The sequence below is a fragment of the Eptesicus fuscus genome, chromosome 6, assembly GCF_027574615.1.
Source record: "Eptesicus fuscus isolate TK198812 chromosome 6, DD_ASM_mEF_20220401, whole genome shotgun sequence".
Classification (NCBI taxonomy): Eukaryota; Metazoa; Chordata; class Mammalia; order Chiroptera; family Vespertilionidae; genus Eptesicus; species Eptesicus fuscus.
The window spans coordinates 25,707,161-25,732,462 of NC_072478.1; the positions used below are offsets into that span (position 1 = coordinate 25,707,161).

General features: G+C 48.9%; 1 protein-coding gene across 2 annotated transcripts in view; it reads right to left on the reverse strand.

The window, feature by feature from the left end:
* Positions 1-7,311: 7,311 nt before the first annotated feature.
* VAV1 (vav guanine nucleotide exchange factor 1) overlaps positions 7,312-25,302 on the reverse strand; it is a 58,996-nt gene continuing 41,005 nt past the window's right edge. The window contains exons 17-27 of one of the 2 annotated variants that reach the window (XM_054717458.1): positions 24,975-25,072; positions 24,869-24,891; positions 24,637-24,682; positions 22,895-23,031; positions 22,482-22,547; positions 21,048-21,079; positions 15,745-15,861; positions 13,063-13,150; positions 10,454-10,568; positions 9,018-9,166; positions 7,312-7,586 (exon numbers count right to left, since the gene is read on the reverse strand). In XM_054717458.1, coding sequence (XP_054573433.1) covers positions 7,533-7,586; positions 9,018-9,166; positions 10,454-10,568; positions 13,063-13,150; positions 15,745-15,861; positions 21,048-21,079; positions 22,482-22,547; positions 22,895-23,031; positions 24,637-24,682; positions 24,869-24,891; positions 24,975-25,072 — 925 coding nt within the window. In that variant the 3' untranslated portion in view covers positions 7,312-7,532. Of the gene's footprint in view, positions 7,587-9,017; positions 9,170-10,453; positions 10,569-13,062; positions 13,151-15,744; positions 15,862-21,047; positions 21,080-22,481; positions 22,548-22,894; positions 23,032-24,636; positions 24,683-24,868; positions 24,892-24,974; positions 25,073-25,302 lie in introns of both variants that reach the window. The other variant, XM_054717457.1, reaches the window with a different exon arrangement.

Sequence of the window (25,302 nt, forward strand, 5' to 3'; positions counted from 1 at the left end):
AGTCTAGGGCTCCCCGGACATGACTCCACCAACTCCATCAGAATGTTTCATCCATTTCTCGGGGAACAGAATCCGCTCAGTGTAGCCTAAGCCTAGCGAGCGGGCTCCCCGGGGTCAGGGAGCTACGAGCCAGGCAGCAGCAGGGAGGCCCGTCTGGACTTGGTACCTTCCTAGCACATGACGTGCATCTTAACAGCGAGAGAATAGAGAAAACATGGCCTCCGTTTCCTGTGTAAATGGACGGCCATGCTCCGGGCACAGACTCATCAGGACTCTTGTGGTTGTGAGTGACAGAAGCCCAGGCCACACAGGCCTCAGCAGGAGTGTGTGGAAGAACCGTTCGCACCAAGGTGTTAATAGCAACTGTGTCACATGACTGGAAAGGTCAGGGCTGGGTCCCAGAAGTCCACGGTGCCACCAGGACTCCCTCTTCCCCGCTCCCTGCTCTGCTTTCTCCTGCAATGGAGACAGTTGCAGGCTGACTCTCTGCAGGGTAACGTACGATGGCCGCCAGCGGCTCCTGTCCTTATCCCACCTCCTTGGCAACCCAGGAGGTAGACTCCCCTCCCACCGATTCCAGCCAAAGTTCAAGCGTTTACTCCTATTGGGCACAACATGACTGAACCGCTCACCACAGCCAGGGGAAGGAAGGTTCTGGTGGTAGGCCTGGCCCTGGGGCTGGCTGGGGGATCAGACCCACCTGACCCAGGACAGTAAGTGAGGAGTGAGTAGGACGGGGGAAGGAGGGGACTCCCAGAAGGAAAATCACTGTGCTTTTGCCGAAAGAAGGGGATGGGTGCTGAGCAGGAAACACCAACAGTGTCGCTACATAAACAAACAAAGTGGGATTTTGGTGTGTTTTTCCCAGTGGAGGCGATAGGTCTCATTGAGCCATCCTGGCTTTGTTTTCCTATTTCTCCAAAATGAGAAACGGGAGGTTTTGTGAGCTTGTTGAGAGAGGCGGACGGTCCCGCAGAACTTTCTGTAGGATGGAGACTCCGCTATCCGTGTGGCCCAGTACAGGAGCCGCCAGCCACGGCGTTGCTACTGACGCTTGAAATGTGTCCAATGGGACCGAGAGACCGGATGTTAAATTTTAATCACTTCTCATTTAAGCGGCCCCATGAGGCCCAATGGCCAGCGTCATCGGACAACACAGGACCAAAGCCTGCAAACGTCTCCTGTTGGATTGTGTGGGGACGGAGGTCTTCGATGCATCCTGACCTCAGGAAGAGAGATGCCCGCCCTTGTCTGCTGGTGGGAAGCTTTCTGCGTCTCGTCTCGGGGAGGTTTTCCACCGGAGCGAGGGGAGGTCTGCGCCCTGTCTGTGGGGCTGGCGGGGAGTGGGGCGCCTCGTAATGAAATAACTAAGGTCATTGTGACTGTGGCGTCGAGGGTCTTCCTTCTCTCCCGGTTTTACCTGAAAAACCGTTTCTGATGGATGTCAGCCCCTCTTGAGTTTGATACAATCAGAGGAGAAAGGGATTGGACGGACCCACGATCTTTTCAAGTTGGCGGGTTCTGCATGAATGAAGGCCCCTCCTGGTTTACTGGGATAACAGTCCTCCCCTCGCGCAGCCCCCATTCGCCCCAGCCTGCCAGGAGAGCTGGCGGCAGGAGGGAGACTCCGCGGGCATCCCCAGCAGCTGCAAGGGAACCCGGATTCTCATAGACAGTGGTCCGCCCAACGGCAAGGGTATCCGTTGTCCCCGAGCAGGAGGATGTATTCGGGCCTGAGACAGGGAGTGGGATCCCGGTTTGGGCTGAGCAGGGTTGGGAAGACGGTGAGGAAGGGTGACTCCGAGTCAAAAGGTCAGGGACTGAGATGGGGCAGGAGGGGAGAGTCAGTGGCAACAATGTCCAGTGTGACGAGCTGGCATCCGGGCGCTCGCCCAGCTACGGCTTGTGCCAAAGGATGGCCTTGGTGCCTGGGGCAGAAGCAGGTTACAGAGCAATGTGTTCTCGGAGGGAGGGCCCGCTTTTGTTTTTCTCTTTGTCAACACAGGGATGAAAAACTTCTCTCTCCTTCTTGCTTAGCGGGGCAGGCTAGGTGGCAGATAAGAGCTCTCTAGATGGAAGATGGGTGGTTTGAAACAAGACCACGAATTCTTAGTTCTCCCATGGAGATGGGGGTGGGCGGTGTGTTTTTCCACTTGAATCTGGGTGGGCGGGGACTGCTTCACCGAGGAAGTCTGGTGGGAGTGACGCTCTGTGACTTCTCAGGCTGGGTCTTAAAACATCACCAGCTTCCATGTACTTGCTGGAACCCTCAGGCTTGGAGATCTAAGCTACCATGTAAGAAGTCTCACCAGCGGGAGGGTACCATGCTGGAGAGGCCGCATGCTGGAGCTTCGGTTGGGGGACTGAGAAGAGCCGAGCCTCCCAGGCATCCGCAGCGAGGCCCCGACATGAGCGAGGTGGGGTGGGGGAGCCCTCTTGACTAACACACCTGCTAGCTGAATGCTCCTGAGTGATCCCTGTCGGCACCATGTAGAACAGAAGACTCACCCAGCTGAGCCCTGCCCGCATTGCTGACCCACAGAACCATGCAATTGAATACAATATAATCCTATATAATAAAGAGGTAATATGCAAATTGACCATCATGTCCTCGCACAAGATGGCTGCCCCCATATGGTCACAAGATGGCTGCCACAAGATGGCCGGCAGGGGAGGGAAGTTGTGGGCGATCAGGCCAGCAGGAGGAGGGCAGTTGGGGGGGACCAGGCTGGCAGGGGAGAGCAGTTAGGGGTGACCAGGCTGGCAGGGGAGGGCAGTTAGGGGCAACCAGGCTGGCAGGGGAGGACAGTTGAGGGGGACCAGGCCTGCAGGGGAGGGCAGTTGGGGGGGACCAGGCCTGCAGGGGAGGGCAGTTTGGGGTGACTGGGCTGGCAGGCAGAAGTGGTTAGGGGCAATCAGGCAGGCAGGCGAGCGGTTAGGAGCCAGCAGTCCCAGATTGTGAGAGGGATGTCTGACTGCGGGTTTAGGCCCGGTCCCTGTGGGGAAGCGGGGCCTAAACCAGCAGTCGGACATCCCCCGAGGGGTCCCAGATTGGAGAGGGTGCAGGCTGGGCTGAGGGACACCCGCCCCCCAGTGCACGAATTTTGTGCACCGGGCCTCTAGTAGAATATAATGGCTGTTGTATTCAGCCACTGCATTTGGGAATAGTGTCTTACAAAGGGAGATACCTGGAACAATGGGAAAATGATGTACAAAGCTTCTTTTATTAGTAGGCTCTGGATGCCAATCACATAGGCTGAGCCAGGAAAGGCTGTAGTAAGGCGAGACTGGGTATGTAATACTCTTCCTCAAATGACACACTTCCTGCTTGAATTCCAAGGTGTTTGATTCCTAATGTCCAGTTGATGGACAGACACTGTCAGGTGTCTGGGGCTGGGAGATGGATTGGGGCTGCCACGTTTTACCACTCCAGCACTCACAGGTCATAGGTCCCACGGCCAGAAGGGAAGAGTCCAAACAAAAAGTGTAATTCTGAGCAATAAAAATAAGGAGAATGGAGCAAAGGGAATAGAAGTTTCTCAAACTTAGTTCCAGCCGTATTATTGTTTATTTGATATTTTTCTTTAAACTTATTTTTTCTTATTTTACTGACTAAGCTGTTTCTGAAGCCACAGCACCCTTACTAATTTTGTCAGGGAACTGACTGAGGGGGGTTAAAGAGGACAAGGAGCGGTGCGTGGAGCTGAAAAATAAATTCAGCTGATGAATTATTCCAAGTGTTTGAGAGATTTATGTGAACAGAACACAGGCAACTGCTAACTCTGGGAAAAACAAAATGTTGTCGGCTTGCCTGGCCAGCGTGGCTCAGTGGTTGAGCATCGACCTATGAACCAGGAGGTCACGGTTCGATTCCTGGTCAGGGCACCTGCCCGGGTTGCAGGCTCGATCCCCAGTAGGGGGTGTGCAGGAGGCAGCTGATCAATGATTCTCTCTCATCATTGGTGTTTCTCTCTCCCCCTTCCTCTTTGAAATCAATAAAAATTTATTTTTAAAAGTGTTGTAGTCTTAGTACACGAGGTCTACTTTGTGAACAATATAAATAATCATTATAATATAAACATTGGCTAGTAATTCAATATTTTAATAGACTTCTTTTTTAGAAAAGTCCTAGATTTACAGGAAAATTGATCATATGGTTTAGAGAGTTCCCATGTACCAATATCCAGATTCTCCTGTCACTAACATCTTACTTTAATATGGCAAATTTGTTACAATGAACAGACCGATCTTGAGACATGATCATTAAGTAAAGTCTATAGTTTATTTAGATTTCCTTAGTTTTACCCGAAGTCATCTTCTGTTCTGGGAAATCCCCATTACATTTGATTGTCCTGTCCCCTTAGGCTCCTCCTGGCTATGACAATTCCTCAAACTCTCCTTATTTTTTATGTAAAGTGCCATTTCCATCACATTGCATCCAGGGTACATGCTATCAACATGACTTATCACTGTTATATTGACCTTGATCACCTGATAAAGGTAATTTTGTTGGTTCAGTGTTTTTAAAATACTGAAGTTAAAATATATTTCAAAAATTAAGCAGGGCCAAAACTATACTTCGAATATGAAATAAGGGAGTTTGTATGTGTGTAGCATGTGGAGTAGGTGAGGGGAGGACTAGAGAAAGATAAATCTTTACCTTCCATACTTGAGAGACAATAGATATATGAATGGGGGGCGGGAATAGAAATAACTAATTTATTTATTTTTTTAATCCTCACCCAAGGATATCCTCCATTGCTTTTTCAGAGAGAGGGAAAGACAGAGGGAAAGACAGAGGGAAACATCGATGTGAGAGAAACACATTGATTGGTTGCCTCCTGCATGAGCCCTGACCAGGGCCGGGGCCGGGGAGGAGCCTGCAACCCAGGTACGGGCCCTTGACCGGAATTGAACCTGGGACCCTTTGGTCCACAGGCTGACGCTCTATCCACTGAGCCAAACCGGCCAGGGCCTAAATAAATATTTTATTGAATAAAATAGAGATAATACAGAGGGGAAAGAGGCCATTAAGAGAGTTAAAAGTGATTGCTGTAGGGAAGTGAGAGTTCATAACCGGCTGGAGATTTCTGGGGCAGACTCTGTTCCCTGCCTCCTGCCTGGAACACAGATGTGGTTAATAAGCTGAGGAGCTGCAACAGCCGTGTTGTGGTCATGAGGGAAAAGCCGAGGAAGAACCATCGGACCTAACGCTGCTGAGCGAGGAGCGGGGGAGAGTTGCAGTGCCACACCATCAGATGGCAGTTCCGCCAGAGGCAACAGGCTAACCACAAGGACATAAATAACAGCAAAATGTACAAAAAAACTAGCAAGTGAGCGTGATGCCTTTATTACCTGTTTGCAATTCAACCTATTCCAGTATGAGATTATATAAAATTCAAAATCACTGCTGTGTGTAACAACCAGCAGGCAGAACTCCTGAAAATTTCACCGTCAGCTTTCATAACCACTGTGAGCTACCTCCAGCATCCCACTGACTTTGAGGAAGTCTCAAGGACAAAATGAGGAAATGCATTAAATAATGACCCCGCTCCCTCCCTTCCTCCCGCTCCCTCTGAAAATCAATGGAAAAATATTCTCGGGTGAGGATTAATTTAAAAAAAGAGATGGTGCAGTTTCTTCCTTGTGAGCTGGACCACTGTCTTAGACTGGAAGCCTGCAGCTTCCATACAGGCAGCCCGGCGTCCCTGATACCAACATGCTGTGAGCAACCCCCAGCTAGCCTAGGCAGAGCCTCAGGGAGGGGCCCTGGGCTGAGAGAGAGAGAGAGAGAGAGAGAGAGAGAGAGGAGAGAGAGAGAGAGAGTCAGCACCCAGCTGCCCCTGCTCCAGCTCCACATGACTACACCGCACAAGAGACTAAGCTCCAACCACACATCTGAGACCTCCCAGGAGCTCCGAGGAGGAGGTCAGTGAGGTCTTCAGAAAAACGTTGCTGGGGACGGGAAGGAAGGGACACCGTGTTACATGCCAGCAGAAAGTCTGTCCCCTGCAGTAACCCGGAGAAGAAGCAATGCATGTAACGAGCTCAGTGACATAGCGGAATACTGAGAGTGTCCGCTGGCTTTTTCTTGCTACCTCTGATAAAATGCAAGCGGACATGACTTATGAGCCAACGATTAAATATCAAGGAGCCAGCACCCGCTGGGCTCACCAGCTGAACTGTGTCTCATTGCCAGCTACTCCAGATGGCAACAAATTCTCCAACCGAGAGATCTCGGGCTTTTATTATCGGATTCCAAGACCTGCTCTCAAGCCACAGTAATCGAGACAGAGTGGTAATGGTGAAAGAGTAGACACAGATCGATGGAACAGAATAGGAAGTCCAGAAATAGACCCACGCATATATGGCCAATCGATTCTCAACCAAGGTACAAAGGCATCGTCTTTTTCAAAAAAAACCTGCTGGAAAATTGGACATCTGTATGTGAAACAAAAAACCCCAATCCTTGCCTGGGCTCTGCCTCTGGAAAAGTCCAGTCTAAGACAGTGACCATATTATGTATCATCCCCACCAGGATGCTTTGGAGAAGGAAAAGGGTTGCAAATGACCACCTCAGGGCAACCCCGGGGGTAGAGTCGTTCCACCCAACCTTCAAGGAAAAACAGCCCGAGAGGGAGGTGGAAGCCACAGAGGAACCACAGGTGAGGCAGAAGCCACGACCTCTCAGCAGGTGGCAGGGTGACAGGCGATCGGCACCAGGTCCCAGTGGTCTCCCCAACACCCCAGGGCCACAGCCCCTGGGATGTCAACATGACCTTGGGGAAAACTGACTAAGGAGACCCACACTCAACTGAGACAAAGTGTTGACTGCCCAGCAGCAACAGAGGGGCTCCAACTAGCAATCGAGTTCCACTACAGAGAAAGCATCACTCGGGTGATGCTTTGTGATCCAGAGTCTGTGAGTGTTAAATGCTTTCCTGCTACCTGGGGGTCCATTTCCTTCTTCAGGTCTTTTTTTTTTTTTTTTTTTTTAATATATTTTTTATTTCAGAGAGGAAGGGAGAGGGAGAGAGAGATAGAAACATCATTGATTGGCTGCCTCTTGCACGTTGGACCGAGCCCACAACCCAGGCATGTGCCCTTGACCGGAATCGAACCTGGGACCCTCTGGTCCACAGGCCGACACTCTATCCACTGAGCCAAACCAGCTAGGGCCTTCAGGTCTTATTTTAAATGGCAGAGAAGGGTGGTAAGGCTGGAAGGCAGGGTTCAGTGGGTGCGTCTGTCTGTGCCCCAGCATCCCTTCCCCTTCTTCCCCTCCCAGGGCCCCTGAACAACACCAGTCCCTCCATTCATCATTTTATTCAAAGCGGTTGCCTTGAGCCCCACCTGCCCGAGGAGCCCCCAGGGGAAATCAGTGTGTTATAAATTAACCGTGGCCGGGCATCACCCCAGAAGCCCTGTCAGCCGGACGCGTAGTCCATCTCGGAGTCTCTGCCCGCTGGGACCTGTCACAGCCCCGGGCCACGCAGCCTGCAGCGTCTCGTCCTCCTGCCCGGGTGCCAGAGCTAGCAGTACTCGGAGTAATCCTCCTCCACATAGTTAGAGGGGAACCAGCCAATCTGGAAAGAGACGAGGAAGGGGTCAGGACCGCCTGTGCACCTTTCCTCCCGCGGCTCCTCGACACAGCGGGCAGGTTTCCTCCCACCTCGGGGCCTTTGCACCGGCCATACCTCCCTCCCCAGAAAACACCCCCTCAGACACACACACAGCCGACCACCCCCACCTCCTACCGTCCTCTACTCACACAGTACCTTACCAGTAAGGACTTCCTGTTTAAAACTGCAACCCCCACTCACCCCAGCATTCATCCCTTTTCCCACTGTAGTTTCTCCACAGCACTTACCTCCATCTAGTGATTGTTTTATGGACTTGTTACCTGTCTCCTCCCCCTGCCCCCCCGCCACCCCAGCCACACACCAACACTACAATATACACTCCATGAGGCAGAGATTCTTGTGTCTTATTCACCACTGACTGCCAAGAGCCTAGAAGCGCTCCTGGCACTCAGTATAAACTTAAAGAATATTTGTTGAAAGGATGCATGGTTGCGTGGATGGACGGATGCATGCATGCATGGATGGAATGATGGATGGATGCCAGGGTCGATGGATACATGCTTTACAGCTTAGACCTTCCCAAACACCCCAAAAGGCTCTCTCAAACCCTAATTGTCTTCTACTGCAGACTAACCTTACCCTTCATGGTCTTTAACTAAACTCTTCACACCTAAGCAATATTCCAGGTCACTTTTTCACATGCTTCCCCTCAGTAGAACATAAGCTCCTAACCCATTCTTTGTCTTTATTCAACAATTATTTCTGAGAAACCGTTACAAGTGAGGCAGCACTCTAGAGGTTAGGGATTCAAAACAAAAATTAAAACACCAGGCAGAAACAAACTTTTGTGAGAAATCTCGAGGTACCCTCCTGACAGTCTGAATTCAGGCAGGCGAAAAAGTACGAAAGGAAAAAGTGGTTAATCCCAGCTCTGCCTCTTCATGCACTCAATATTTTATTGAGCACCTACTGTGTGCCAGGCACTGTTCCAGGCACTGGTGATACTGCAGTGGACAAGAGACAAAAAACCCTCAGCGGTCAGCTTGGCCGCCTATAAGCTGCCCTGACCTGCGCCCCTTAGGGCTTTCACGCTGTCCTGCGATTCCCCACCACAATGTTGGCCATTCCGCCATTCCGCATTGTCACTCCTTGACTACAGCTTTGTCCTCTTCACTAGACTGTGAGTTTCATGAGGGCAGTGATTGCAATGTGCTCCTTTTCGTCTCCCCGGCACTCAGCAGGTCTGGCACGTAGTAGGTGTTCAAATAAGTACTACATGCAAGTTGCATCAGTGAATGAAAGCTCTATGGCCCTCGCTCCCCTTAACCAGGTAAGGCCTCCCATGAGCCACGCCCCAGCTGCTCCAGCCCCTAGTTCCAGCACAGCTTCACTGTGGCCAGGATGCCTGAGATGCCAAGCTCCGCCCTGACTCACCCGGCCGTAGATCTCCCCTCGCCACCAGCCTTGTTGCCCCTTCTTGTTAAGGATCTTGACAATGTCACCCTCCTTGAGGTTCAGCTCTGAGCGGTCCCTGGCGCAGAAGTCGTAGCGGACTTTGGCTGTGCCAAAATACTTGGTGCTTCCTGCTGTGGAGGGGAGAGCAGACGTGGTAAGAAGCCGCGGGCAGACACCCGGCCCACCATCCAGGCGCAGTGGGAGGATAATGCTCTCAAGAGGGTAACACTAGGATGAAGGGTCCTTCAATGCCTCTCTGTACAGGGCTGGGTGCCCCGTGCTCCGAGGGGACACAGCTGTACTCCCCAAATCATCCTTGCAGCCCAACCAGCGTCCAAATTTAGAAAATAATACCATAATAATTTTTAAGATGGTTTGTATATATTTATAGCAAAGGAAACAGAGAAATGATGTGGAAAAAAAATCATTTTAAGCTATTAAATATTAATTATTTTAAGAAGGACCGAGAGTCAGAAAAGAGGAAATGGGAGAAAGATAAGCAGGGGGGTAAAAGACACAGAGAACTTTTCACAGTACAATGTAAGTGATACTGTAGTTAATTTGTAGTATTTCTGCAAATATGATAAGATTGGACATCCCTATCTATGCCAGTACAAATTAGTAACGTGCAGGCAGATAGAAACATTTATTCGATTTAGTGATGTGAACAGAAATAATTTTTGTCTTGGAGTCCTCTTCTGTTGTTTTGCTTTTTCAGACATAAAATAGTTTAATGATAGTTACTTTTTAAATATCTTTAAAAAAACATTTTGGACATAAAAAATTCAGACACCACACAACCCATATGACTTTTCTGAAAAACATACTTCAGAATGTACGCCAGGAAAACAAAATTGGAATCAAAATAAGAAATTTTAAAAAAAGAAAAAGAAAGACATAGGAAACAAGAAATATAGGGTCTAAGTAATTCTTGATTCTGTTTTTACAAGTTCAATTCAATTGCTAAGAAAGGATTCATAAACATATGCCATAATTATTTTAAATTATAGAAAACTATATCCAACATTCCAGATAATTTCAACAAATCCCGTGGGTAAGAGATGCAAAGGAAAGGGGAAGGTAAAGTGCACTAAAGGAGTTGCCTTGTTGTCGGAGAAGGCTGTAGATACTAGTAAATCCTTGGTATTGTTACAAAAATATAGGCTTAAAAGGAACAGGTGAGGACCCTGCTGGTGCCTCGTGTCCTCATCTTCCCCAATATAAAAAACATAACCCGACCCACCTACACAAACCACTCAAGAGCAGAGGGATGGACAGGGATAGGAAGAGTCCCTGCTGATTCACAGATAGGACCTCCCTGTGCCCACCAGAAGGAATGTCCATGGTATCCCCCAACTTTCTCTCTACAATGTGAAGGAGTTGGGGCTGCAGGCCCCCAGCCTGATGCATCCTACCTGTCGGTTTGCTTATGGCTCTCCTCTCGGGCTCCTTGAAAGGGAACTGCAGGGTGGTGTCCAGCGACTTGAAGCAATCCTTTAGGGAGTTCTGCTGGTAAAACTCCACCAGCTCCTGGCAGGGGGGCAGCAGGACAGATGCTATCCCAGCAGGCCCACGCCTGAGGGGGCAGCCGTGGAAGGAGCCACGTCCAACTCCTCCCATGAAGCAGGGCCTCCCTGGCAAGTGACTCCTCGAATAATCCCCATGAGCTTCAACCCATTGCCTCATGACACATTTACACAATAATCAACCTATCTAACGACCACCTCACCAAAATCAAACCGGACCCCCATGTGGGTGGCCAGGAGCCTTATTTTTATAATTAATTCTATGTAATAAAAGGCTAATATGCAAATCGACCAAATGGCAGAACGACTGGTCGTTATGATGCGCACTGACCACCAGGGGTCAAACGCTCAACGCAGGAGCTGGTGGTCAGTGTGCTCCCACAGGGGGAGCACTGCTCGGCGAGAAGCTGGGCTCACAGGCTGGTGAGTGCAGTGGCAGTGGTGGGAGCCTCTCCCACCTCCACGGCAGCGCTAAGGATGTCCAACTGACGGCTTAGGCCCGCTCCCCAAGGGCTCCTGGACTGCGAGAGGGCACAGGCCGGGCTGAGGGGTCCCCACAGTTATTATTATTAATAATAATAACTGTGGGGACCCCTCAGTTATTATTATAACTAGAGGCCCAGTGCACAAAATTCGTGCACTGGGCCTCTAGTTATAATAATAATAACTAAGCACCTAATATGTGCTGGCCAGAGTGCAACCATACATCATCCAAATCTCCTAATAATCCTGAGGGGAGTATGTTCATGGTACCATGTGTTTTATAAATGGTGAAAATGAGTCACAGAGAAGCCAAGTTCCTTGGCCAGGGTCCCATGGCTGGAAGAGCGTGGATCCAGAATTCAGCCTCTGGGGAGGCAGTGGAATAGAGCAGCTAAGAGCTGGCTTCTGAAATATGACTGATCTGAATTCAAGTCCCAGATGTATTGCACTTAGGAGTATTTATTACACAACTGCTCAAGCTGATTCTAATAATAAGTAAACAACTAAGGGATATTCTGTAAAACGACATGTTTGCATTTTAGAGTTCTAGATTCCAAAGATGTCCATGTGAACCCTGAGAAAGAAAATATCTATTAAGAAGGGCTCCTGGGGCCACGTGCCCCTGAGTCCGGGTGAAGCCATGCCCCTGGGTCCGGCCGAGACCAAACCAGAGGGAGTCGGACCTCCGTTACCACCATTTGTCCACCATCCAGAGCTGAGGGGTCAGTGCTGACATGTACACATAAGGAACTGGTGGACATTGAAATTGGGTCTCAAAAGAACTGTTGGTCCAGAAAGAAACTCACTACAGACTGATTCATTTGCCTGTCAGCATAACTATTATTGCTCGTCTCACATTCAGTTCTTATAAGTATATCTCTAGTGACACATGATCTCGCTCATCTAGGGGAAATGATGAACAACATAGACTGAGGAACAAGAACAGAACCAGAAACAAGGAGGCATCGATCGGACTATTGGGCCTCAGAGGGAGGATAGGGGAGGGTGGGGGGAGGGGGGAGAGATCAACCAAAGGACTTGTGTGCATGCATATGAGCCTATCCAATGGTTAAGTTCAACAGGGGGTTAGGGCATCCATGGGGAGGGGTGTGGGATGGGAATGGGGGGATGAGGACAAATATGTGACACCTTAATCAATAAAGAAATTTAAAAAAAAAAAAAAAAGAAGGGCTCCTGGCCTGGCTGGAGTGGCTCAGTTGGTTGAGCGTAGTTCCATGAACCAAAAGGTTTTTGGTTCAGTTCCTGGTCAGGGCACATGCTCAGTCAGATGATCACGAAACAGATTAGGCAGAGCTAAATCTTCAAGTCCGACAGAAACAGGGACCCTGCTCTTCTCAGGTTCACCCATCTGTGAAATGGGAACTCGGAGAGTGAGTTTTGAGGGGATTCAGTGATGTCCTATCTATAACCTGTGTGGCACTCAGTAAGTGTTCTGTCAATGCTCACTGCTGTTACTTATTACTATTACTAGAGGCCCAGTGCACGACATTTGTGCACTTGGGGGGCGGGGTCCCTCAGCCTGGCCTACACCCTCTCGCAGTCCGGGAGCCCTCGGGGGATGTCTGACTGACGGCTTAGGCCCGCTCCCCGTACGGGGGCAGTTGGACATCCTTAGTGCTCCTGCCACTGCCACTGCGCTTGCCAGCCGTCAGCCCAGCTTGTGGCTGAGCAGCGCTCCCCCTGTGGGAGCACACTGACCACCAGGGCGCAGCTCCTGCATTGAGTATCTGGCCCCCTGGTGGTCAGTGCGCATCACAGCGACCGGTTGTTCTGCCATTTGGTCGACTTGCATACTACCCTTTTATTATATAGGATTACCATCACCATCATCATTATTGGTCATTAGGGGGTTGCATTTAAGGCCAATTGATCCAAAGCTCCCTTGGAGGGGCCCCTGTGAATATGGATAAGAGGGAGGTCGTCCCAAGATGGAGCTCAGGAAGGGTCCTGCCTTCGTCCTGGAAAACTGGAATTAGGGGAAGATCGGCCCTTACCGCCAGCCCCCGGAAGGCCTTCTTTTCTGTGATCCGGTACAGTCCTTCTGCCGTCATGATTTTAATGTGCTTGACCTCAACATTGTACCTGGAGGCAGTGAGAGAGTGGGCGAGATGGTCATGGAGCCCTGAGGCCGGGGACCCAGGCCCACACTCTGCCAAGCCTCAGGCCCAGGCTATCCCCCGAACCAGGGAAAAAGCAGTCTCGGCTGCTTCAGGGAGGGGGCGGCCACGGCAGCCCAAGACTGAAGCTGCCTCCTGCTGCACCAGCCGGTTCCTTCCCTCGGGCCTTTTCTGCTCTAAGCCTCCATTTCTTCCTCTAAGGCTCCAGATCTTCCTAAGATAACAGGAGTCATCTTCCTGGACTCACAGGGTTGTTGAGAAGTCAGGTCTTGCAAGGAAAGGAATGTTCTAGAACAGTGACTTTCAACCCGTGTGACGCAAGAGTTTTTTAAAACAGGCAATACCTGACTCTTTCGTCAGGGGCACTGCCCTCTTTTCCATTAGATTGTCAAATTTAGAAATGACAACACAACAGCCGTCCAGTGTGAATAAATCAAAATTATACTTTTTTTTTTGTAAGATCGGCAAAAAAAAAAAAAAAATGTATTTTTTTGGTGTGCCACAGAACTTGGGTAATTAGTTTATGTGCCACAAGATGAAGAAGGCTGAAAATCGCTGGTCTACAATAGCTAGGACGAGACCTACAGTGTCTAGCTTAAACCACATGGCAGGCCACAGAGCAGCGAGGACATGGAGGAAGAGATGGTCACTTCGGCCAGTTTGGAGAACTAGAAAACCAAACCTCCTCCCACACAGAAAACCCCTAGAAATGCCGAGGAGAAAAGTGCTGAGTTCTCAAAAAAAGGGGAAATGCCCAGATGCCAGAAATGAGGACAAAACTAAAGACGAAGCAGTAAGCGTGAACTGCGACCCTAAGGATTTGCTGATCTTGGGAACCAGGAAGCTTATGTCTCGATGATCACAGAGGCACGTGAAGAGTTACGGGGGTCCCTCCAGGTGGAGAGTTGGCCTGAGACCCGCCCATGCCCTGTACGGCTGGACTGTCAAAGAGCTTTGCCTTCAGGAAAAGAGGGGGGCTAGAACCCCCCCCCCCCCCCCCCCGCATCAGCACAGCCAGGATGATAAGCATCTTGTCTGTCTCGGCCCCCAAACAGAAAGCCACCCTTGTGAATTCATAACCTCAGCCTGCCCTCAGGAAGGTCTGCGGTGTCAACCACACGGAGAGGTTCAGACGGACATAAAGAACAAAAGGCATTCATTTAAGCAAAAAGCTGCAGCCCTGGAGACACAGGTTTTTCAGGTATCAACCAAAATTGTGTTCCAGGGGAGGACAAACAAAGGCAAGGTCTGTCAAGGCAAAACCCTCAATGCGAAATTCTTTCTTTCCTGCAAATGAAGAGCTGCTGGCCGAGTTACCAGAGCTTCGTTAGCTTAAATATGCAACGGAGGGCGGTGAAAACTACAAGGAGGAGGTCCCGTCCAAATGCCAGGCTGCAGTTGTTGTTCCAGGATGTTTATGGCTCAGCCTTGAGCTCAGTTGAGCAACTTAGTAGCAGCTCTGAGAAGGGAGGCACAGGACCTGCAGGGCCCCCCCCTTCCCTAAGAGCCTCCTCACTCTATCTTAAGTCTTAGCCAGGATCATTCCATTTTCTTGTTTCCATCACCAGGAGTCTCAACTTGAGCTGCCGGTGTCGTCTGAGAAAACTAAGGAATCAACCTAAAGAACAATGAACCTGCTCGTGGGTCCCCCAGAAACAAATGCAAAATCTCTGGAGATCCAGGCAGCAAAAGATCCCCACCGGGCAGGCGAGACACAACTACAAAACCTCCGAGGAAGTGAGTCACCCTGAGCCAGCAGCTGCCCTCGGCAACCAGAGAAGCAGAGAGACAGGGTGTGTGTGATTCCTTGCTCTGCCTCTTCCTAGGGCCGTGGTCGGCAAACCGCGGCTCGCGAGCCACATGCGGCTCTTTGGCCCCTTGAGTGTGGCTCTTCCACAAAATACCACGTGCGGGCGCGCACACACACATGTGCGATTGAAACTTCGTGGCCCATGCGCAGAAGTCAGTTTTCGGCCTGGGCGAGTCTATTTTGAAGAAATGGCGTTAGAAGAAGTTTAAAAAATTTGGCTCTCAAAAGAAATTTCATTCGCTGTTGGTATTTGGCTCTGTTGACTAATGAGTTTGCCGACCACTGGCCTAGGGGGTGCTCAGTGCCTTTTGGAACTTCCCCAGGAAGCACCTCTCTTTCTTGTGGGTTATCAGTCATTTAAAGGAAATGAATTTGTTTAAACGCACTCAGGACCCCAGGGGTTGAATCCAAGGTGGCTATTGGTGCTCTCCCACCCAGGAGCACAGGGTGCCTTCTCGTTCCCCACCCCCTCCCTGCCCCAGGCGCGTGACCATTAGCTTCCTCACTCCCAAGCTCCAAGGGCGGTCCTTGACCTCTATAGCTTGTTTCCTAAGCCCATTTCTTCTAGGAATTACTTTTTCTACCTCTGTAATTTGCCATATAAATGTTCTCTTACAAAAAAAAAAAGAAAGAAAGAAAGAAAGGAAGGAAGAAAGAAAAGGTGGCATTGTGACTGTACATTCCCTTCCTCCCAGCCACCCGAGTCACCCAGGTCACAAGGGGAGGTGGGTCAGGGAGGGAGGTATTACTTAATGCTGATGGCAAATTCGGCCGCGTCCTTCACCCTCTGCCGCACCAAGAAGGTCCCGTCGGAGCGGTTGGTGAGGATGCTTTCTGCTCCGGCGCGCTCCATGGGGCCGGCGTACCTGCCAAGACACACCAAGGAGAGAGGTCTGCTCAGTCCCCATGCCTGCGCCCCCCTATGGCCATATGGGGGTCACGTCTTCGCCTAACCCTTGTGACTTTTTTTTAAGTTGGTGACAGCCCAAGTCCAACCGCCCTTAGACACCAAAAGAAGTCCGGAGGAGGCAGTGGCCAGCGTCCAGAAGTGGGCAATTTAAAGGGGAGGGATGGGGTATCAAAAAATTCAGCCATCAATATAAATAATAAGTAGTACTTCACATTGTTGAAAGAAATTGAAGAAGCCACAAGGAAATGGAAAGATACTCCATGTTCATGGATTGGAAGCACCAACATAGTTAAAATGGCCATATTACTTAAAGCACTATACTGAGTTAATGCAATCCTCACCAAAACCCCAATGGCATTTTTTTTTAAATAAATAGAACAAAAAATTATCAGATTTGTAGAGAACCACCAAAGACCCCAAGTAGCCAAAGTGATCCTGAGAAAAAAAGAATGAAGCCAGAGATATCAGCCTCCCTGACTTCAAAGTCTACTACACAGCTACAATAATCAAAACGGTGTACTGGCAGAAAAACAGACGCACAGACCAGTGGAACAAAATTGAGAGAGCCCAGAAATAAACCAACATGTATATGGGCAACTAATTTTTTAAAAAATATATATTTTATTGATTTTTTTTTTACAGAGAGGAAGGGAGAGTGATAGAGAGTTAGAAACATCGATGAGAGAGAAAAATCAGTCAGTTGCCTCCTGCACACCTCCCACTGGGGATGTGCCCGCAACCAAGGTAGATGCCCTTGACCGGAATCGAACCTGGGAACTTTCAGTCCACAGGCCGACGCTCTATCCACTGAGCCAAACCGGTTTCGGCTGGGCAACTAATTTTTGACAAAGAAGTAAAATACATATAACAGAGAAAAGAAAAGCCACTTCAATAAATGGTGTTGGGAAAATTAGGAAGCCGTGAAACTAGATTGCTATTTGACACCGTCCATAAAAATTAACTTAAAATAGATTAAAGACGTAAATATAAGACCTAAAACATTAAAACCACAAAGAAGAAAACATGGGTACTAAACTTAATAGACCTTGGTCTCAGAGAGAATTTTATGAACTTCACCTTAGAGGCAAGGGAAGTAAAAGCAAAAATAAATGAATGGGCCTGTATCAAACTAAAAAGTTTCTGCACAGCAAAAGAAACCATCAACAAAACATAAAGTCAGCCCAGCCAGCATGGCTCAGTGGTTGAGTGTTGACCTATGAACCAGGAGGTCATGGTATGATTTCAGGTCAGGGCACATGCCTGGGTTTCGGGCTCGATTTCCAGTGTGGAGGTGTGTAGGAGGCAGCCAATCAATGATTCTCTCTTATCACTGATGTTTCTCTCTCTCCCTTCCCTCTGAAATCAATAAAATGTATATATTTTAAAAAGAATTATACACTTAAACCTTAGATAATGTTATTAACCAAGGCCACTTCAATAAATTTAATTTTTAAAAGTAATATTTTAATGTAATATTTTTAAAACTCAAGAAGACTACAAAAACAGCCATAAAAAGGAGCAAAGTCCTGACACTAGTTACAACATAGATGAACCTTGAACTCATGATGCTCAGTGAGAGAAGCCACACACAAAAGGCCACACAGTGTGTGATTCCATTCTTGTGAAAAGTCCAGAGCAGGCACATCCAGAGACAGGAAGTGGGTTAGTGGTGGCCAGGGGCTGGGGAGGGAAGGGAGGTGACTGCTAATGGGGGCAGGGCTTTCTTGGGGGTAATGAAGATGTTTTTCAGCAAGAAAGAAATAATATACACACATCACTGGGAATGTACTAAAGTGCCATCTTCCTATATAATAAAAGGCTAATATGCAAATTGTCCCCTCGACCAGGAGTTTGACCAGAGGGTGAGGCCAGCCCACCAACCACCCACGGCCCCTCCCACACTCGGCCCCCCCTCAACTGGGGGCAGGGCTGGCCCGCCAACTTCCCATGGCCCCTCCTCCCTGCCAGCCTGGCCCAATGGGTCCCGATTGGGGCGGGCCAGCCAACCCCACCTGTGCACGAATTCGTGCACTGAGCCTCTAGTTGAATGTAATTGTCAATATGGGTATATTTATGTTGTAAGTGTAAATATATAATAAGTATATTAATTATAGATTATATACAATTATAAATAATATATAAATGTGGATATAAATATATTTATTCTATAACTGTGAATATGTAGCATAAATAATATGGTAATTATAGATAATATATAACTAAATAATATATAAATGTGAATATGTATATATGTATGCTATAAATGTGACTATGTAACAAGTGTTAATTACAGATATATAATTATAGACGATATATAAATGAGTATTAATGTATACTATAAATATAAACATAACATAAATAGGTATTAATTCTAGATAATATATAATTATAGATGATATCCTATATAATAAAGATATAATATGTAAATGGTCATTATGCCGTGAAGCGTAACGACCAACTGCATAACAACCAGATCATGGATCAGCAGGAGGGTGGGGCAGTGAGCTACAAGTGGGCAGTGGAGAGCTACAGGAGGGGCAGGGCAGTAAGCTATGAAGGGGGTGTGTGGGGGGGCGGGGGGAGCTACAGGAGGGCGGCATCGAGCTACTGGTGAGTTACTGGCACACAGATTCATGCGCAGGGCTACTAGTATAATTATAAATATGTAATATAAATATAAACATGAATATAAATTATTCTTAAAATGGTCAATTTTTTTTTTAATCCTCATCCAAGGATATTTTTCCATTGACTTTTAGAGAGAGTGGAAGGGTGGGGAGAGACAGAGAGAAAGAAACACCGATGTGAGAGAGACATATTGATGGGTTGCTTCCCACATGTGCCCCAACCAGGGTTGGGGATCTGGGGATTGAGCCTGCAACAGAGGTACGTGCCTTTGACTGGAATCGATCCAGGGACCCTTCAGTCTCTGGGTCGATGCTGTATCTTCTGAGCCAAACTGGCTAGGGCTTAACATGGTTCATTGTATGTTATGTGAATTTCACCTCAATTTAAAAAATGAATGTGGCCCTGGCCAGGTATCTCATTGGTTAGCGTGTCATCCTGATACACGAAGATTGTGGGTTCAATCCCTGGTCAGGGCACATACAAGAAGCAACCAATGAATGCATACATAAGTGGAACAGCAAATCGATGTTTCTCTCTCTCTCAAATCAATCAATAAATAAAAATTTTAAAAATGACTGCAGCCCTGGCCAGTGTTGCTCAGTTGATTGAGCGTCATCCTGTACACCAAAGGCTGCCAGTTCGAATCCAGTCAGGGCACATGCACCGGTTGTGGGTTCTATTCCCAGTTGGGGTACGTGTGGGAGGCAACTGATCGATGTTTCTCTCTCACATCGATGTTTCTCTCTCTCTCTCTCTCTCTCTCTCTCTGTCTCTCAAATCAATAAAAACATATTTTTTTTTAAATGAATGCAAAAGAACCCAGGATGAACATTTTAAATAAACACACGGTCTGATTCTTCACTTCCCTGATTCAACACACTTCCTACTCCCAGCCCTGTCATACCCTATCTTTATTTACAACTTTGATGTCTTGCTCATCAAGGATATTTTGCCTTGATCTTAATTTTTTAAAATGTTACATTAAAATGTTGTGGCCCTCAATGCCTGAGTTTTTGGGACAAACCCCCCCCCTTAGATTTTTCACCCACAGCGAGTGCCTCACTCTCCTCACCCCATTTTCGGCCCTGGCGACCGCTTCCCGGCAGGGGAGGCAGAGTGAGCACAGCCTGGAGAGACTGCGGCTGGAACCCTGGCTTTGCCCTTAGATGCTCTGTGACCTCAGGAACTGATTTTTCCGCTCTGAGCCCCAATTTCCTCTTCTAGGAAGAGGGTGAGAAGCCCACCCATCGCAGAGGAACACTTTTGGCAAATGGCGATAATGCAGTGGAAGCACCTCATATATGACATTCACAAGGTGTTACATGCCCGTTGTGTTACTACGACTCTCAAGAGGCAGAAAGGCCGGCCCTGGAGTCAGGCCGACGTGGGTAGAATCCCATCTCTGTCACTTCCTCACTGTGTGACACTCAACAGATCACTTCTCCTCTCTGAGCCTCCGTCTCCTCCTCTGCAGAAAGGGAGTGAAGAATAGCACCTACTTCAAAGGGCTGTGACAAGAATTAAATGTGCTGACACATGGTCATAAAACAACACTGCTGTTACGTCAAGTCTAAGACGCCAACGACTGTAAAATGCACCGTTCTTTCATGGACCATTACAAAATGAAAATCACTACCCATAAAATAAGGTAAAGACGGAGGCCGCATTGATTGGAAAAGATGTTAAAATGTGTGTGTTTGTGTGTGGGGGGAGATGAATGAACACTTGGGATTGATTTAATGTGACAATAGCTAATGATAAAAAAAACAACAGATAATGAAGTGCCTATTGTGTGCCAGTTATGAAGCCTCATGACAATCCTGTGAAGTAAACACTGGCATTAATCTATTTTCTAGAGAGGAAAGCTGAAGTACAGAGAAGCTGACTTACTAGCCCAAAGTCACACAGCTGGAAAATGTTGGAGTCAGGATTTAAACCCAGGCCAGTGGATTCCAAAAGCAACACTGTAAACCTTCACCCCTCAAAGTTCTATACGTAGTAGGTGCTAAAAAAAAAAAAAAAATGGGGACCACCATACCATGGTCACCATCATTTTCCTGCCAGGAGACTATAATCTCCTAAAGTTTGGGGCTCTCTTTTGTCTGTTCTCTCCTCAGCAGCTTCCGATGCTGGGCTGGACCCAACTGTCAATGCCCAGGGTTCAGAGTGGGTAACTGATTGGTTTGGAGGCCCCTCCTCAGGCACCCACCCCAGAGAGACCCCAACTTGAAAGTAAGGAAGGTGGCCCAGCTAGCGTGGCTCAGTGGTTGAGCATTGACCTATGAACCAGGAGGTCACAGTTCGATTCCCGGTCAGGGCACATGCCTGGGTTGCGGGCTCAGTCCCCAGTGTGGGGCGTGCAGGAGGCAGCTGACCAATGATTCTTTCTCATCATTGATGTTTCTATCTCTCTCTCCCTCTCCCTTCCTCTCTGAAATAAAAAAATATATATATTTTAAAAAAAAAAAGAAAGAAAGAAAGAAAAAAGAAAGGAAGGAAGGTGGTTCTACTCACCAGAGATGAACTGACAGGTCCTGAGGGGGGCCCTAGGGACAAGAGACCAGACTTAGGACCAAGAGCCCAGCTTGGCAACAGACTTCAGGGCACTTTGTTCATTCATTCATTCATTCATTCATTCATTCATTCCGCTGTCACTTACTGAATGCCTATCATGTACCAAGCACTGAACTGTCCACTGGGAAGACAGTTCCGGAATCTAGTGGGAGCGGCTGGTCCCCTATCACACAAACCAGGGGCTGTCCAGACACCTGTTTTAGCAGGACCCCCAAGCTAAGAAAGGTTTTTAGATTTGTTTTAATGGTTGACAAAAGATTTTAAAAGACTATTATTTCCTGGCACATGAAGATAATATGAAATTCATAAGCCAGGGCCCACAGATGGGGTGTCATTGGAACATGGCCATGCTCCTCGTTTACAGAGCCTCTTGAGCTGCTCTGGCACCACCGTGGCGGAGGTGAGCAGCCACGATAGACAGCGTCTCACTCGAGAAGCTGAAAATGTGTCCTGTCTACTTACAGGGAAAGCGTGCCAATCCTCGATCTAAATCAATGTAAAGGGGCACATTTCTACCACCTCTGGTCCATGAGGAGGGCTACCCTCGAGAGAGACAATAAGAGAGACAGAATGAAAGAGGGGGACAGAGAGAAAATGAGAGAAAGAGGACAAAGAGGAAGAAAAAGGAAGGAAGGGAGGGAGGGAAGCGAGGGAGGGAGGGAGGGAAGGGAGAGAGAGGAAGGGAGGGAGGGAGGAAGGGAAAAAACAAGTGTTGATGAGGATATGGAACTCTAATTGCATTACTAGCCAGAATGAAAAAGGTACAGTCTCTATGCAAAACCAGACAGCAGCAGGTCCTCAAAAAAATAAAATCGCCACATGACACAGCAGTGGCTCTTCTGGGTATACACTCAAACAACTGGAAACTGGGACTCAGATAGTTAAACACCCCCGTTCACAGCTGCATTATTCGTAGTTGCCAAAAGGTGGAAGCAACCCAAGTGTCGATCCTCGATCCTCGGATGAATGGATTAGCAAAATGTGGCCCATCAGACCATGGGCTATTACGTAGCCTGAAAAAGGAAGGAGATTCTGGCGCACAGCACAGCACGGATGGACCTTCAATGCATCGTACTAAGTGACATAAGCCAGACACAAAAGGACGGATGCCGTGTGATTCCACTCACAGGAGGTCCCGGGAGGAGTCAGATCCACAGAGACAGAAAGTAGACGGGAGGTGCCAGGGGCTGGGGGAGGGGGATGGGGAATTAGTGCCGAATGGGGACAGAGGTCAGCAGAAGCTCGAGTTTGAGAATGACCTGCCATGACGGGTAGCCCCCTCCCTATCTCAGGGGTCTCCCCAAGCCTGCCTGCCCTCTCAGAACCCGCTCTGGACTCCCCTGCCCTCACTCCGCCCAGCCTTGAGGCACTCACATGCACGTAGGGCTTGACCCTGTTACAGGGAAACCAGCCAACTTCATTGGTAGCCGTGTTCCTGCCCTAAAACGCCAGGAGGGAAAACATGGAGAGAGAGGTCATAGGCATCTGCTCGCATGTGTGCCCATCTTTCTATTTCATGGCCACTCTGCCCGTCCGCCGCTGTCTCTGTGACCTGAGGACCCAAAGATGTGCCGAGCAGTATGGACTTCCTGGGAAGACAGCCAGCTCAGAAGGGCCTGGCCAGCCTGGGAAATCTCTACCTACACCACCCTCCCCAGGCGCCTCCTCCAGACCAGCCTTCCCCCGCTGGACTGCAGTGAGGCCATGACCCCACTTCCCAGGGTCACCCACACCCATGACCCCGCACTCGGGTCCTTCCCCATCACTCCCACAGCCCCAGCCTGTACCTCCCACCAGTTCTGCTCAGCCTCGGCCTTGGTGAGCTCCACGATGTCTCCGGGGTTGAGCCGTAGAAAAGGTCCCAGGGCCCCCGGGGGTGGAGGAATCCCGTAGTACTCCTGGCAAACCTCCATCTTGGGCAGCCCTGGAGGGGAGGAGGGAGACTGCCATCTGTGTCCCACAGTGGGCTGGGCACTCAGGGGTGTGCCAACCGGAGTCTCACCACCCACCGGGGCAGCAAACATCAAAAAGATGGACCAGACCACGTGGTGGCCAGGATGGGGGCACCTGGAACTCTCCCACATTGCTGGTGGGAATCCACTTTGGGAAGCTGTTTGGCAGTCTCTGCTAACACTAAACAGATGTCTGCCCAGCGATCCAGCAATTTCCCAAGAGAAATGAAAACACATGTCCGCGAAAGTCATAGGCAACAATGTTCCCAGCAGCTTGGTCCACAAGAGCCAAAAGCTGGCAACGCACCAAATGTCCTCAATAAAATGGATAAACAGCCCAGCTGGTGTGGGCCAGTGGTTGAGTGTCGACCTATGAACCTGGAGGTCACGGTTTGATTCCTGGTCAGGGCACATGCCTGGGTTGTGGGCTTGATCCCCAGTGTGGGGCGTTGCAAGAGGCAGCCGATCGATGATTCTCTCTCATCATTGATGTTTTCTCTCTATCTCTCTCCCTCTCCTTTCCTCTCCAAAATCAGTAAAAATATATTTTTAAAAAATAAAATAAAATGGATAGAGTGTGATATAATCATGCAGTGGAATATTATACAGCAATGAAAAAGAACAAGCTACTTCTACAAGCAACCACATCAATGAATCTCACCAACATTGTGCTGAATAAAAGAAGCCAGATGTAGTAAGGGTGCATACTGGATATATGCACACATATACACACTCATATACATTTCCTCCTATTGAGGACATTTCGGTTGTTTCTAACTTTTTACTACTATAAATAAAGCTGAAATTTGTATACATATAGGTATCTACCTAATAAAAGAGTAGCATGCTAATTGACTGTACCTTCATGACATACACCAGCCAATCAGGAGTGAGTATGCAAATTAACCCAACAAAGATGGTGGGTTAATTTGCATATGCAGGCACCTAGCGGCCGGGGGCAGGGCGGGACACAGGCGTTCTGCACCACCCCAGCTGCTCCAGGCCTCTGGGCAGCATGCGAAGGCAGAAAGGCGGCTCCGGGCAGGAACAGAAAGGCGGCTCTGGCCAGAGTGAAGGTGGTGCCGGCAGCCAGGGGAAGGAAGGCCCATTCCTTTTTTTTTTTTTTTTAATACATTTTATTGATTTTTTACAGAGAGGAAGGGAGAGGGATAGAGCGTTAGAAACATCAATGTGAGAAACATCGATCAGCTGCCTCCTGCACACCCCACACTGGGGATGTGCCCGCAACCGAGGTACATGCCCTTAACCAGAACCGAACCTGGGACCCTTCAGTCCACAGGCCGACACTCTATCCACTGAGCCAAACCAGTTAGAGCGGAAGGCCCATTCTTGCACGAATCTTCGTGCATCGGGCCTCTAGTATCAATATAAATAAGTAATAGACATAAAATCTGATTCTTTACTCTGACTCTACATGACTATTAGCAAATCGTTTATTTCTCTCAGCCACACAAAATTGTTTTCACTTCTTTCATAATGCTTTGCCTCCCTACCTCCTAGCCTTTGCACATGCTGTTCCCTCTGCCTGGAATACACAGTGCCCCCTGCTGACTCACCCAGCTCATTCTTCTTTTTGTCCTGAGCCCGGCGATGTAGCCTATCCTGGAGGGAGAGACCAGGAAAACCAGCGTGGCTACCTGAGCCCAGCCTGGGGACTCCTCAGCCCCTATCTGAGCACCCAGAAAAGGGCCATGCCCACTGCTGGGGTCTCCCGGGGCCTCCTGCCATTACCCGCTCCCCCTCGCCCCCCAGTATTTCCAGGCACACACAAAAAGTATGCAGTCTTACCTTCTTCATAGTTCCAGCAAAATCTATGGGAGGGAAAATAAAGGTTAGGATGGGAAACACCCCCACGCAGAACCAAGCCCACCCCTGCCCTGTCTCCCACTGGTACCTTGCCCATGGCGGCCACAGGGAGGCACCCTCCCCAGACACTCTTTGTGTGCAGGTGCCCGGCACCGATGACAACGGTAGCCCTGATAGAAGGTGCCTCTGGCATGCAGGAGACGAGATAAAGGAGAGTCAGTGATGTGGATGAACACAGCCAGTCATTGACCATTAACATGAAGGGTTGGGTACTCTTTAGAGCAGGAGAGAGATGGAGAAGCTTAAGATCAAAGGAGAGCCTCCCACCTCCCTCCCAACTCAGGGGAGTGATAGCTGGAGGAGCCCCTTTAAAGGGGACGCGCTGACCAACCCCAGGACCCAGGCCCATCCTCTCA